Below are 15,665 nucleotides of genomic sequence, written 5' to 3' on the forward strand. Positions count from 1 at the left end.
CATTATAAGTTAATCAGGTTGTTCAAGGACTGTGTCCTATCCCTTGTCTCACATGGGACTCGTACTCTTAATCCCCACTTTCCAGATGAGGTAACTGAGGCCCAAAGAAGTGAAGTGACTTGCCCAAGATTACACAGCAGACACGTGGCAGAGCCAGGATTAGAACCCAGGACCTTCTGGCTTCCAGGGCCATGCTCTATCCACTATCCCATGCCCTCATGGGTAACATATAAGATAACCTATCTTAGGGAGATCTACAGGTCCACCAAGCACACCCTGATAACCTGTCTCCAACATTCATGACAAAATGATGCTTTTAATATCCCCAACACCAATTTAGAAGGCTGCTTCGCAGTGAGTCTTGTCTTATGCTGGCGAGACGTTTTCAACCCATAATGACTCCATGGACGCATCTCTCCCAGAACACCCCACCTCCATCTACAATCATCCTGGTAGTGTATCCACAGAGTTTAGCTAATAAAAATACGGAAGTGTTTTACCATTGTCTTCTTCCGCGCAGTCAACTTGAGTTTCTGCCCTCAGCTCTCTCCCAAGCCACTGCTGCTCAGCACAGGTGAGTGTTGACTTGTAGCAGATCACCGTCCACTCGCTAGCCACTGGCCAAGCTAGGAATGGAATGGGTATGCTTCTGCTTGACTCTCACTCCTGTAGCCGAGACTGGTAGAATACAGGAAACTCTCCAGGTGCAGTCCTGAGAGGGGCTGCAGTGAGTTGGCAGTCAGTAAATGTTGAGGATATCCTGATCGAAAACAGGGTAAGGGAAACACTGCAGACATTTCATCCCCTAATTATCACTTTGTCTTTTACTACTCCTGGGCATTGTTTAATGAGTTTCTTTGCCTTAAGCACGTCCTTTCATGAATGAAACGAGAGATTCGGATGCTGCCTATCCCTTCGTCTATCTTGAACCACTAACCCACAACCCTGGATCATCACCACAGTTTCCTTCGCTCCTGTGGATGAGCTGCAGAGCGCCGCTGGGGGAAATCCAGATATCAGCCCGAACTCATCCACCTCAAGTTCATCCTTGCGTGCTTTAACCCTGCCCGACAAAATTATCTCTCCATCCTTATTGACTCTCATGCCCATTGCCCCCGTCAGTTCCGGACCTTTAACTCCCTTCACAAACCCCCTGTCCCCCTGCCTCCCCAATCTCTTGCCCCTATCGATCTGGCCATGTACTTTGAGAAAATTGAAGCCATCAGATGCGATCTCCCTAAAATTTCCCCTGCTCCTCCCCAGTCCCTCCCTTCTCCTGCCCCTTCTTCAACTCTCCCATCTTTCCCAGCAGTATCTCCAAAGGAGATCTCCTGCCTTCTTTCAAAATCCACCCCCTCCACCCGCGCCTCCGACCCCATCCCTTCACACCTTATCAAACCACTTGTCCCTTCCCTTCTTTCCTCCCTGACTGCCATCTTTGATGTTCGATCTCCAAAGGCATTTCCCCCACTGCTTTCAAATATGTCATGTCTCCCCTATCCTTAAAAAACCCTCCCTTGACCGCAAGGCTCCCTCCAGTTATGGCTCCATCTCCCTCCAACCATTCCTCTCTAAACTCCTTGAGCAAGTTGTCTACACCTACTGTCTCCAGTTCTGCTTCTCCAATTCTCTCTTGCAAACCCCTAAATAGGTGATTTCATTCAGACTTTTTGCAAACCCAAAATGAAGATTCAAAGTAGAATTTTTCAAGTTTTTTTGAAGCAATGGTAAAATTCTTTGGGGAAGATACCAGATTCCACAAGGAATCAAATGTTTTGCATAAGTGAATTTTATTAATATAATAAAAATTGTGGTAACTGTTAAGTGCTTACAGTGTCAAGTGCTGTAATAAGCACTGGGGTAGGAACAACAGGTCACTCATGGAGCTTATAGTCTAAGTAGGAGGGAGAACAGGTATTGAATTCCCATTTTGCAGATGAGGGACTTGAGGCACAGAGAATTTCAGTGAATTATCCAAAGTCACACAGCAGGCCAGTGCCAAGGCTGAGATTTGAACCCAGGTCCTCTTTGCAGAGAAAGAATACGGTGGAATTAGCCACATGGTCTAGTAGAAAGGGCAGGGAACTGGAAGTCACAAGACCTGGGTTCTAACCTCGGCTCTGCCACAGGCCTGCTGTGTGACTCTGGGCAACTCAACTATTCTGCGCCTCAGTTTCCTCACTTGCACAATGGGAATGATAATACCTACCTCTTCCTACCTCATAGGGACGTTGTGAGGGCAAAACGCAATGTGTGACATGAAAGCTGGAAAAATAGAAGAGCTCTGGAAAAATAAAAGGCATGCTACAAATTAAAGCTATTTTTATTTGCTAAGAGAAAAAAAATTCTCACTTTCAACATGTCAGGACAAATTCCTTTTTGATTATACTATGTTTTTAGATGTTACAACTGCTTACTCATTCTCTGTAGCACTGTTGTTTCCTGTCAAACACTCAGGTGACTCAGAGAGTTTAATTCCAGTCTGTATTCGATTTTTCAACTCCTCTATCACAGCGCTAGGAACACTCCTGGATTGTGAAGTGAATGCTTTCTCTTGAATAGCATCTAAAGTCAAATTGTCATTGTCCTGGACCATCCTCTCTTTAAACAGTTCACTTGGCAAATCGTTTATTTCTTCAAAATCCGAGGCCTCCTCTTCATCTGAACTGGATTCTTCCGTCTCAGAGAATGAAGTCCGACTTGATTTCTCCAAATCCGAGTCTGAGATAGGTTGGCTGGAAACTGAGCTCGCTACTTTCAGTGCAGTTTCTTCCTCTTGCACCAGGAGCGCTGCTGTTTCCAGTTCTTCTAGTTCAAACTTCAGATGGGCCTTGGCAATCTGGACTTTCTGCAAAGATTCAGCAAGAGCTGCCAATTTTTTTTGCCTTAGGAATTAAGGACAAAATAATTAAAAAGGCAGTTAAACTCCATAAAGGGAGATTTTCCATTTGAAAGGCAATACAGTTTACATATTTTTCAAAGGCTGTTTGTTCTCTTGGGAATTACTGATCTGATCTGCAAACATAAATTGTACAATTGAGCAAACGCTCATTACTGATTTGGATTTATTTAAACCAAGACAGCATAAATGAAAGTAGGGTTGCTGGGAAAAAAAATAACTATTTTATGGTCAGGAGTGTCCTCTATTTGAAGTTGGAACAAATGGAACATTGTGCTTGTAAGTAAAAATTGCAAGGCTAACATGGGTCTTTGTCTTTTACCATCTATGAGCCTGGAAAAGCCTTTTAAAAAGGACCCAATAACCTTTAATAGGTTTGAGACAAATTGGGTGAAGGGTGGGCTGCCTTCCAATTTGTTTTGGAAACTAGAAACACACTTGTCTCATCATATAATGAAAATCAGTATCATTTGTTCATGGAGTTCTCGTGAATTGAGATGTAACAAAGAGGAAAGATACTCTGCTTCCGATTTTCTCAAAGTGCTTATCAATCAATCAATCCTATTTACTGAGCGCTTACTGGTGCAGAGCATTCATTCAATCATATTTATTGTGCACTTACTGTGTGCAGAGCACTGTACTAAGTGCCTGGGAGGGTACAATACGACAATTAATGGACACATTCCCTGCCTATAATGAGCTTACAGTCTAGAGGAGGGGGGAGACAGACAGCAATACAAATAAATGAATTACAGATATGTACATAATGCTGTGGGGCTGGGAGGGGGGAAGAACCAAGGGAGCAAGTCAGGGTGATGCAGAAGGGAGTGGGAGAAGAGGAAGGGGGATGGGGGGAGTGCTTAGCCTGGGAAGGCCTCTTGGAGAAGATGCACTCTCAATAAGGCTTTGAAGAGGGGGAGAGTAATTGCCTGTCAAATTTGAGGACGGAGGGTGTTCCAAGTCAGAGGTAGGATGTGGGCTAGGGGTCAGCAGCGAAATACGTGTGATCGAAACACATTCAGAAAGCTGACATTTACAGGAGCGAAGTGTGCTGGCTAGGTTGTAGAAGGACAGTAGCGAGGTCAGGGAGGAGGGGGCAAGGTGGTGGAATACTTTAAAGCCAATGTTGAGGAGTTTTTGTTTGCAGAAGTGAATGGACAACCACTGGAGTTTTTTGAGAAGCGGGTGACATGTCCCAAATGTTACTGTAGAAAAATGATCCGGGTAGCAAAGTGAAGTATGGACTGGAGTGGGGAGAGATAGGAGGCTGGGAGGTCAGCAAGGAGGCTGATTCAGTATTCCAGGCGCGATAGGATGAGTGACTGTATTAATGTGGTAGCAGTTTGGATGGAGAGGAAAGGGCAGATTTAACAATGTTGTGAAGGTGGGACCGACAAGATTTAGTGATGGATAGACTATATGGGTTGAATGAGAGGAGTTAAGGACAACACCAAGGTTACAGGCTTGTGAGACAGGAAGGATGGTGGTGCCGTCTACGGTGATGGGAAAGTCAGGAGGAGGACAGGGTTTGGGAAGATAAGGAGTTCAGTTTTGGACATGTTAAGCTTGAGGTGATGGGAAGGACATCCAAGTAGAGGTGCCTTGAAGGCAAGAGGAAATGTGAGACTACAAAGGAGAGAGATCCGGTCTGGAGATGTAGATTTGGGGATCATCCATATAGAGGTGGTAATTGAAGCCATGGGAGTGAATGAGTTCTCCAAGGGAGTGGGCGTAGATGGAGAATAGAAGGGGACCCAGAACTGACCCTTGAGGGACCCCCACCGTTACGGGGTGGGAGGCAGAGGAGGTGCCCGCAAAGGAGATTGAGAATGAATGGCCAGAGAGATAAGAGGAGAACCCAGAAAGGACAGAGTTAGTGAAGCCAAGGTTGGATAATTTTTCCAAGAAGAAGGAAGTAGTCCACAGTGTCGAAAGCAGCTGAGAGGTTGAGAAGGATCAGGATGGAGTAGAGGCCGTTGGATTTGGCAAGAAGGAGATCATCGGTGACCTTTCAGAGGGTGGTTTCTGTGGAGTGAAGGGGACGGAAGTCAGATAGGAGGGGGTCAGGGAGAGAATTGGAGAAGAGGAATTTGAGACAGCGGGTATAGACAACATGCTCATGGAGTTTGGAGAGGAAGGGTAGGAGGGAGATGGGGCAAGAACTGGAGGGAGCCATGGAGTCAAGGGAGGGTTTTTTTTTTAGGGCAGGGGACACATGTGTATGTTTGAAAGCAGTGGGGAAGAAGCCATTGCAGAGCGAACGTTTGAAGATGGCTGTTAGGGAGGGAAGAAGGGAAGGAGTGAGAGTTTTGATAAGGTGTGAAGGGATGGAGTCTAATGCACAGGTGGAGGGGGTGGCTTTTGAGAGAAAGAAGGAGATCTCCTTGAGAGATGCCGCTGGGAAGGATGGGAGAGTCGAAGAAGGGGCCGGAAGGGAGAGGGACTGAGCAGGGGCGATTTTAGGGAGCTAACGCCCGATAGCATCAATTTTCTTAATAAAGTAGGCGGCCAGGTCATTGGGGGCAAGGGAAGCGGGAGACAACGGGACAAGGGGGCTTGAGGAGGGAGTTAAATGTCTGGAACAACTGGCGAGGGCGATGGGCATGGGTGTCCATAAGGGTGGAGTAATCATTTTGCCAGGCAGAGGAGAGGGCAGAGTTAAAGCATGTAAGGATAAACTTTAAGTGGATGAAGTCGGCCTGACATTTAGATTTTCACTAGCAGTGCTCTGCGGCTCGAGCAGAAGAGCGAAGAAGGCGGACTGTGAAGGTGATCCAGGGCTGTGGGTTAGTGGTCTGGTTCAATCTCTCATCCTATCCCGACTGGATTACTGCATCAGCCTCCTCTCTGTTCTCCCATCCTCCTGTCTCTCCCCACTTCAGTCTATACTTCACTCTGCTGCCCGGATTCCTCTTTGTATAGAAACACTCTGGGCATGTCACTCCCCTCCTCAAAAATCTCCAGTGGCTGCCTGTCAACCTACGAATCAAGCAAAAACTCCTCACTCTCGGCTTCAAGGCTCTCCATCCCCTCGCCCTCTCCTACCTCACCTCCCTTCTATCCTTCTACAGCCTAGCTCGCAGCCTCTGCTCTTCTGCCACTCACCTCCTCACTGTGCCTCGTTCTCGCCTGTCCCGCTGTCGAGCCCCAGCCCACGTCCTTCCCCTGGCCTGGAATGCCCTCCCTCCATACATCCGCCAAGCTAGCTCTCTTCCTTCCTTCAAAGCCTTACTGAGAGCTCACCTCCTCCAGGAGGCCTTCCCAGACTTAGCCCCCTTTTTCCTCTCCTCCTCCCCATCCCCCCGCCCTACCTCCTTCCCCTCCCCACAGCACTTGTATATATTTGTACAGATTTATTACTCTATTTTACTTGTACATACTTACTATTCTATTTATTTTGTTAATGGTGTGCATATAGCTATAATTATATTTGTTCTGATGATTTTGACACCTGTGTACATGTTTTGTTTTGTTGTCTGTCTCCCCCTTCTAGACTGTGAGCCCGTTGTTGGGTAGGGACCATCTCTATATGTTGCCAACTTGTACCCCAAGTGCTTAGTACAGTGCTCTGCACACAGTAAGCACTCAATAAATACGATTGAATGAATGAATGAATGAATGGTACGAGATCAACGAAGGGATATGGGGGTGAGTGAGTTGACTTCCACAGAGAGGGTGGTGTTGAGAGCGTCTATTTGGTCATCCAGGGAGGGTAGTTCGGGTGTGGAGGCTAAGTGGGACTTGATGAGTTGAGAAAACTGGATGGGATCAAAAGATCAGAGGTCTCTGTGGGGGAATGGTACAGATTTACAGGGAGGAGATATGCGGGAGAGGAGGCAAATGAGGAGGTAGTGATGAGATGGAGGGATTTCAGATTCGGTGAGGGTAGAGACTGGGTAGAGCACTGTGCTAAGAACTAGGGAGACTACACTCTAACAGAGTTGGCAGACACATTCCATTTTGCTTTCCAAAAAGTATTTAAAACATTTTGACTTCCTTAAGAGACCCCCGTCACCTTCAAATGCTGATTATTATAAGCAGCAACTGAATGTGGGTCAAGTGTATGATGGGATATGTTGCCTAGAAGCAAATCGCTGCAACTGAAAGGGGTTCATTTTCCTTTGGTCTAAGAAAACCTTGCTTCAGTGCAAGAACTCTCAGAAGCTCAAGCAAGTGAGGGTCGTGGGGTGGGAGAAGGGGGAAAGGGAGGCAGGGTGAGAAGAGAGAAAAATGTGGGATTAGCTGGAATGAATTACTGACTCTCAAAGGAGTGAAAAACTCATTGCCACAATATAGCTCACAACCATTTGATCAAATTTAAAAACACAATTACTGAATGAAATGCTTGTAGCAAAATTTGCATCTGCACCTAAGACCGTTGCAGTGTTCTAAAACTATTCTAGATATCACTAAGGAGGAGGATTCACTCCATGTTTATTTTAAAACATTTCAAGTGACACTGAGCCGGGCGCTTATTGTACTACCATTTCTAAGCACTTCTATGGAAATAAGTCCTTTCTGGGAACAACAAAAAGCCCAAAAGGCAATTTAGGAAACACAACCCTGATTTTCATCATTATTCCTCTGGGAGAGAGGGCTCTAGTGTCTTCAATTTACGAACTTTAAGCCCACTGTGTGAGAACAAGTTTCATATTCATTCGCAGATTAGTAAGAGGAAAAAGTCACAGTTGCTTGGGGACACTCTGTTGCCCAATTTACAGGAAATGAAAATTCACAATCACACACAATTCAGTTTGAACACTGATGCAAAACTACAAACTGTTCTGTGTCTTATTTTCTACATTATTTCTACAGTGGAATGGCCTAGACAAGGAGTTTCGTCCCACTTCTGTTGCTGAATGACCCTCAAAAGGCTAAATAGATGGATAAGTCAGAAATGAACATTTTCAGAATAAGCAGTGGATCCCCTTGGCTATACCTCTGAAAAATGAAGGGGAAAAAATTCAAGTTAGAAAAACAAGAACATATGGTACGTGAATATAAGGAGGAGAAAACTACATCAGCCTATTCGTTCTGGGTTGGGCAATTGAGATATTTTGGATTTAGCACAAGAAATAATGGTTGTCTATTATTGTCAAATCCTAGTTTTTAAAAATTCCTTTGATAAGGACTCTTCTAAAGTTGGAGGTGCTATTTGTACCTTGGATGATACAGAAAATTTTCTTTCTGTTCATTTCTTTATCTGTATTAAGTATTAGTACAAGTATTAAGCTTTTTTTGTATTTCAAGTATTTTACAGCACTTAGGAAAGCCAGAATACATTGTAAACGGTTAAAAAGGAGACAATTGTGAACAATCAATAGATCTAACTTTGATAGGATGTCTTCAATAACAATAAGCTCCCATGACACTTTGTAAACTGTTCAGAAAATTCTGTCAGAACAATTGCACAGTGGGGGTCTTGAAATGTAGGAAAAAAGAAAACTGGGTATAAATAGAAAACATACATCCTGTTTCTTGTTGTAGAGTTTAGCCTCAGACTATCAATCAACTTTTCACCACTTCCTGCATCAGCAGATCTACTATAAATCCTGCAGTAACTGACTAGGTTTCATTTCCTCTGCCAAAACCTGCTAACCTGCAAGGCATGACACGCTGACACCAGATAATGTAATACACGATTCCTGTAAGGCAAAAGTTAAAGTGTGTGTTATCTCACTTGGATGATTTGAAAGATCTTTATATTCTTTATCTCAGGGGAAAAAAACGGAAACGGAACTAGAACATTTTTCTCCAAGAGGATCTTATTTACAAGAATGGGCTGGCAAAAAGGAACTGGAGCAAAACTATGTAAACTGGGGGTCTGACAAACTTTCTCCATTTGCCTTAAATCAACCCATCAATCGTATTTATTGATCACCTGCTGAGTTCAGGGCACTGTGCCAAATGTGTGGGAGAGTACAACAGAGTCAGCAGAATTGATTCCTATCTTCCAGGAGCTTACAATCTAGTGGGAGACACAGACACCACAATAAATTACAGATGGGAGGAAAAAGAAAAAGGGGAGTTGAAAATGAGTTTGGTGCTTAAGCAGTATGGCATGAAAAATAAGTACAAAAGAGCTGTGGGAGGTGGCGAATATTCTAGTGCTTAAGATGGTACAGAGACGCTGAATAGGCAGGAGGATATAAGCCCAGGAAATTAGACCTTAATCGGGTAAGGCATTAATCAATCCTATTGATCAATCAATCATCAATCAATTATATTTATTGGGTGCTCACTATGTGCAGAGCACTGTACTTAGCGCTTGGGAGAGTATGGTACAACAGAATTGGTAGGCACATTCCGTGCCCACAACAAGCTTGCAGTCTAGAGGGGGAGACAGACATTAATGAACATATAAGTGCTGTGGGACTTAGGGAGTGGTGAATAAAGGGTCAGGTCCAAGGGCAAGAGCAACGCAGGTGGGAGGAAGAGGAAATGAGGGTCTAACTCACGTGATTTCAGAAGGGCTTTGAAAATGGGCACAGTTATGGTCTGCTGAATTTGAAGAAGCGGGAGGAAGTTCCAGGCAAGAGGTGGGAGTGAGCAAGAGGTCAGCAGCGGGAGAGAAAATAAAGGGGCCCAGTGTGTAGGTTAGCTTGAGAGGAAAGAAAAGTACAAGCTGGAGCGTAGTGGGAGAAGCGAGTGGTTGAGTAGGAGAGAGCTGATGGCGTACCTTGAAGCAGGAGTTTATGTTTGATGTGAAGAGGAATGAGTAACCATTTGCGGCTTTCATTCATTCATTCATTCAATCATATTTATTGAGCGCTTACTGTGTGCAGAGCACTGTACTAAGCACTTGGAAAGTAGAATTCTGCAACCAATAGACAATAATAATAATAATGTTGGTATTTGTTAAAGTGCTTACTATGTGCCAAGCACTGTTCTAAGCACTGTGGAGGGGGTGTACAAGGTAATCAACGTTGTCCCATGTGGGGCTCACAGTCAATCCCCATTTTACAGATGAGGGAACTGAGGCACAGAGAAGTTAAGTGACTTGCCCAAAGTCACACAGCTGGCAAATGGCAGAGCCGGGATTAGAACCCATGACCTCTGAGTCCCAAGCCCGGGCTCTTCCCACTGAGCCAAGCTGCTTCTCTCAGCAGCGTGAGAGAATCCCTACCCAACAATGGGCTCACAGTCCAGAAGGGGCTACTGAGGAATGGTGAGATGTTTACAGCACTATGTTTTAGAGAAACGATCCAGTGGCAGAATGAAGAACGGCCTCGGAAAAGGGGGAGACTGAAGGAAAGGACAGTAGTGAGGAGGCTGATCCAATAGTCAAAATGGGTTACGCAAGTGCCCACATCAGCACGATGGCCTCTTGGATGGACAGGAAGGAGTAAAAGCAGGAAATGTTGTGGAGGAATAACCCACATGATCTGGTGACAGAATGAATATGGGGCTTGAAAGAGAAGGGATTTCAGGATAATGCCAAGGTCGTGGTCCTCAGAGACAGAGAAGACGGTAGTGTCACTCCTCATCATTGGCTTTAAACCTCTTCATCACCTTGCCCTCTCCTACCTCACCTCGCTTCTCTCCTTCTACAACCCAGCCCGCACACTTCACTCCTCTGGTGCTAACCTTCTCACTATGTCTCCATCTCGCCTCACTGCCGACCCCTGGCCCACGTCCTACCTCTGGCTTGGAACACCCTCCCTCCTCAAATCTGCCAGGCAATTACTCTCCCTGCCTTCAAAGCTTTATTGAAGGCATATCTCTGCAAGGAGGTCTTCCCAGACTAAACCCCACTTTTCCTCATTTCCCACTCCCTTGCAGGTCACCCTGACTTATTCCCTTTGCTCTTCCCCCTCTCTCTGCCCCGCAGCACTTATGTATATATCTGTAATTTTATTTATTTATATTGATGTCTGTTTACTTGTATGGATGCCTGTCTCTGCCCCCAACAGGCTGTGAGCTCATTGTGGGCACGGACTGTCTCTATTGCTGTATTGTACTTTCCTAAGAGCTTAGTACAGTACTCTGCATACAGTAAGGGTGCAATAAATACGATGGAATGAATGAATGAATGAATGAAATGGAAAATTTGGTGGAGATGCGGGTGAAAAGCTTAGGATCTTCAAAGAGTGATTCGATGCAATGTAAGTAGCAGTGTATGGACTGTGTCCAACCTGATAAACTTGTATCTACCCCTGCATTTAGAACAATGTTTTACACATAGCACAACAAATACCATGAAACAAAACAGTGAAAATAAGCACATATAAATGATGATCCTGCTAATTTTCTACCGAAAAATATTATTTGAAATTCAATTAAGAAGCAATGTGGCCTAGTGGGAAAAGCACAGGCCTGGGAGTCAGAGAACCTGGGATCTAATCCCAGCTCTGCCATTTCTCTGCTGCGTGACCACGGGCAAGTCCCTTAACTTATTCTCCAGCTACACGCACTCCCTTGGAGAACTCATTTGCTCCCACAGCTTCAATTATCATCTCTACGCGGATGACGCCCAAATCTATATCTCCTCCCCTATTCTCTCTCCCTCCCTCCAGGTTCGCATCTCCTCCTGTCTTTAGGACATTCTACTTGGATGTCCTCTTGCCGCCTAAAACTCAACATGTCCAAAACAGAGCTCCTTATCTTCCCTCCCATACCCTGTCCTCTCCCTGACTTTCCCATCACTGTGGACGGCACAACCACCCTTTCCATCTCACAATCCTGCAAGCTTGGTGTCATCCTTGACTCCGCTCTCTCATTCACCCTACATATCCAATCCGTCACAAAAGCCTGCCGGTCTCACCTTCACAACATCGCCAAGATCCGCCCTTTCCTCCCCATCCAGACCACTACCACCTTAGTACAATCACTCATCCTATCCCGACTGGATTACTGCATCAGCCTCCTTTCTGACCTCCCAACCTCCTATCTCTCGACACTTCAGTCCATACTTCACTCTGCTACTTGGATTATCTTTCTACAGAAACGTTCTGTCTGGGCATGTCATCCCACTCAAAAATCTCCAGGGGTTGCCTATCAACCTCCATATCAAACAAAAACTCCTCACTATTGGCTTCAAAGCTCCCCATCACCTTGCCCCCTCTTACCTCACCCCCCTTCTCTCCTACAACCCAGCCCGCACACTCCACTCCTCTGGTGCTATCCTTCTCACTGTGCCTTGTTCTCGCCTATCCCACCATTGACCCCTGTCCCACATCCTACCTCTGGCCTGGAATGCCCTTCCTCCTCAAATCCACCAATCACACTTGCTCCCTTCAAAGCCCTAATGAAGGCTCTCCTCCTCCAAGAGCCCTTCCCAGACTAAGCCCCCTTTTCCTCAGCTCCTCCTCCCCTCTGCATCACCCCAAATCACTCCCTTTGCTCTATCCCCCTCTTCCCGCCCCACAGTACTGTACATATCTATAATTTTATTTATTTATATTGATGCCTGTTCACTTGTTTTGAGGTGTGTCTCCCCCCTTCTAGAGTGTGAGCCTGGTGTGGGCAGGGATCGTCTCTCTTTATGGCTGAACTGTACTTTCCAAGCGCTTAGTACAGTGCTCTGAACACAGTAATCGCTCAATAAATACAACTGAAAATGAACTTCTCTGGGCTTCAGTTTCTTCAACTGTAAAATGGGGATTCAATACCAGTTCTTCCTCCTATTTGGACTGTGAGCCCCATGTGGGACAGGGACTGTGTCCTACCTGATGAGAAGCAGCATGGCTTAGTGGAAAGAGCCTGGGCTTGGGAGTCGGAGGACCTGGGTTTTATTAATCCTGGCTCTGCCACTTGTCTGCTGTGTGACCTTGGGCAAGCCACTTAACTTCTCTGTGCCTCAGTTACCTCATCTGTAAAATGGGGAGTAAGACTGTGAGCCCCACGTGGGACAACCTATCTTGAATCTACCCTAGTGCTTAGAACAGTGCTTGGCACATAGTAAGCGCTTAACAAATACCAGCATTGTTATTATTATTAACTTGAATCTACCTGGTTAACGAATTAAGCTGTGTGGCTTACTGGACAGAGCCCAGGCCTGGGAGCCAGAAGGACCTGGGTTCTAATCCCAGCTCTGCCACATGTCTGCCATGTGACCAAGTCACTTCACTTCTCTGAGCCTCAGTTACCTCATCTGTAAAATGGGGATTAAAAGCATGAGCCCCATGTGGGGCAGGGACTGTGCCCAAACTGATTACCTTGCATTTATTTATCCCAGCACCTGGAACAGTGCTTGGCAAATAGTAAGCGCTTAACAAGTACCATAATTATTATCATTATTACCTCAGTGCTTGGAAGAGTGCTTGACATAAGAAGCGCTTAACAAATACCATTATTATAATTACTATGAAAAAATTACAAGACGAGAGCATGGTTTACTAATACAGTCCAAATCCTATTATCACAAAATAACGTTCTTGGCCACATGCTAACTACGAATGTATACATCTGCCCTTTGGGTTCGAGGAGGCTGAAATTTTGGCCATGTGTTTAGGCTTGCCTAAAGAGACCATCATACAACTGAGACTCCTTTGCATACTATGTATGGGTAAAAGAATCGTACTTACCTTGCTCCTGAAACCTATGCATTTGGAAGTATTTTCCCTCCTAGAGACTGGAAAGAAAGCTGAGTTCTAATTGATGGCAAAAATTAACAGAGTTGTCTTTTTGGCCAGGATGCTGCTACTGCTGCTACTTACTGCCTGACAAGACCAAACGAAAGAATTCCTTGCCTGGACTGGGCCTTCTATTCTTCTGGGGTCCCTCAAGACATCAACTGCTCTGCCATTTCCTAAGGAGCATTTTCTCCCTATCCCTTTGAAAGAGGAATTATTCCCATATATGCTTAAGGATTTCATGCTAGGAACTGGATTATGCCTAGAGTTAAATTTCAGCATCATTTCGATTTTGCCTGCTGCCTCATTCACCATACAGATGGTGGGAGTGAAGGGTATAGCCCTTGACTACTGACGGAAATGTCTCTAAATGCACTCTATCGTCTGGGACGAGTAGAGTTAGCGGATTAGAGGTGAGAATAACCAGAAAAAAAAGTGTTAATGTGCCATTTTGAATTCAGCCCCTAAAAGGAAGATGGCCAGAGCTATTTCTCACCGGCACATCTAGCACCTGTTCCTTTAGCCATTACAATAGCAAATAGCATTGTTACAATTAATGACTTACAGGAAAAGCTTGAAAAAATTGAAATGAGGCAGGAGAAACTCAAAGGGGAACTGATTTGCTTATATACAGAGTAAGCGCTTAATAAATGCCATCATTATTATTATTATTATTATTATATACATTTGGATGAGAGACGAAAACATTTCATGATTTCAAATCTCTGAAGACCAGATCTGGAAGTCCAACTTACATCCAGCTTATTTGGTCCCCCGGATCCCCATTCAATCTTCTATTTAATCACCCTTCCCTTGTTCATGGATTTCTCTGGCAAACAGTAATCCCTGAAATCATAATCAGTCAGGCAGTCAATCGTATTTATTGAGGACTTACTGTTTGCAGAGCACTGTAATAAGCACTTGGGAGACTACAATATAACAATATAACAGACACATTCCCTGTCCAAAATGAGCTTACAGTCTAGCTCACCATTAATGCTCTTCATAAATTTCTCCTTCATTCTATCAAGACTGTATTCTCCAAGGTCTCCAACAACCTCCTCCTAGATAAGTCTATTAAACTCTGCTCTGTCCTAATCCTCCTTCAACTCAGATGCTAACCATGTCCATCTCCTAGTCACTCTCTCTAGCCTTGGTTTCACTGCAAAATATTATCAGGGTTCCTTTCAATTGATCAGTCAATGGTATTTATTGAGCGCTTACTACTGTGTGCAGAGCACGGTAATAATAATAATAATAATGATGGTATTTGTTAAGCGCTTACTATGTGCAAGGCCCTGTACTAAGCACTGGGATGGATACAAGCAAATCAGGTTGGACACAGTCCCTGTCTCACGTGGGGCTCACAGTCTCAATCCCCACTTTACAGATGAGGGAACTGAGGCCCAGAGAAGTAAAGTGACTTGCTCAAGGTCACACAGCAGACACGTGGCAGAGTTGGGAAAAGAACCCATGACCTTCTGACTCCCAGGCCTGTGCTCTAGCCACTGCACCATGCTGCTTCTCACTGTACTAAGTGCTTGGGAGAATGTAATACAGCACAGTTGGTAGACATGTTCCCTGCCCACCAGGAGTTTACAGTAATTAATTATGGATGTGTGCATAACAATTATGGATGTGTGCATAACATTTATGGATGTGTGCGTAAGTACTGTGGGGCTGAGGGTGGGGTGAATATCAGGTGCTTATAGGGTACAGATACAAATGCAAAGGTGATGCAAAAGGGAGAGGGAATAGGGGAGATGAGAGCTTAGTTGGGGAAAGCTTCTTGGAGGATGTGATTTTAATAAAGCTTCGAAAGTGGAGAGAGTGGTGATCTGTCAGATATGATGGCGGAGAGGGTTCCAGGCCAGAGGTTGGCGGCGAGATAGATAAGACTGAGGTACAGGGAGCAGGTGGGTGTTGGAGGAGCAAAGCGTGCTGACTGGTTGTAGTAGGAAATAAGCAAGGTAAGATAGGAGGGGGTGAGCTGATTGAGTGCTTTAAAGCCAATGGTAAGGGGTTTATCTGGTGGGTAGGTGGATGGGCAACCACCAGAGGTTCTTGAGGAGTAGGGAGATCTTGACAGTGTTTTTTTTAGAAAAATGATCTGGGCAGCAGAGCGAAGTATCAACTGGAGTGGGGAGAGACAGGAGGCAGGGAGGTCAACATGGAGGCTGAAGCAGCAATCA

At 45.1% G+C, this 15,665-nt stretch overlaps 1 protein-coding gene and 1 non-coding gene across 2 annotated transcripts in view; both read right to left on the bottom strand.

The window, feature by feature from the left end:
* Positions 1-584: 584 nt before the first annotated feature.
* On the bottom strand, positions 585-722 carry LOC119920528. Its single transcript, XR_005448268.1, has one exon. It is a non-coding gene; the product is annotated as a small nucleolar RNA SNORA7 (small nucleolar RNA).
* Positions 723-2,483: 1,761 nt separating this feature from the next.
* Positions 2,484-15,665, bottom strand: part of SHQ1 (SHQ1, H/ACA ribonucleoprotein assembly factor) — a 162,644-nt gene continuing 149,462 nt past the window's right edge. Inside the window, 2 exon segments of the mRNA XM_038772974.1 lie at positions 2,484-2,737; positions 2,740-2,885. Coding sequence (XP_038628902.1) covers positions 2,682-2,737; positions 2,740-2,885 — 202 coding nt within the window. The 3' untranslated portion in view covers positions 2,484-2,681.

Source organism: Tachyglossus aculeatus, chromosome X1, assembly GCF_015852505.1.
Source record: "Tachyglossus aculeatus isolate mTacAcu1 chromosome X1, mTacAcu1.pri, whole genome shotgun sequence".
Classification (NCBI taxonomy): domain Eukaryota; kingdom Metazoa; phylum Chordata; class Mammalia; order Monotremata; family Tachyglossidae; genus Tachyglossus; species Tachyglossus aculeatus.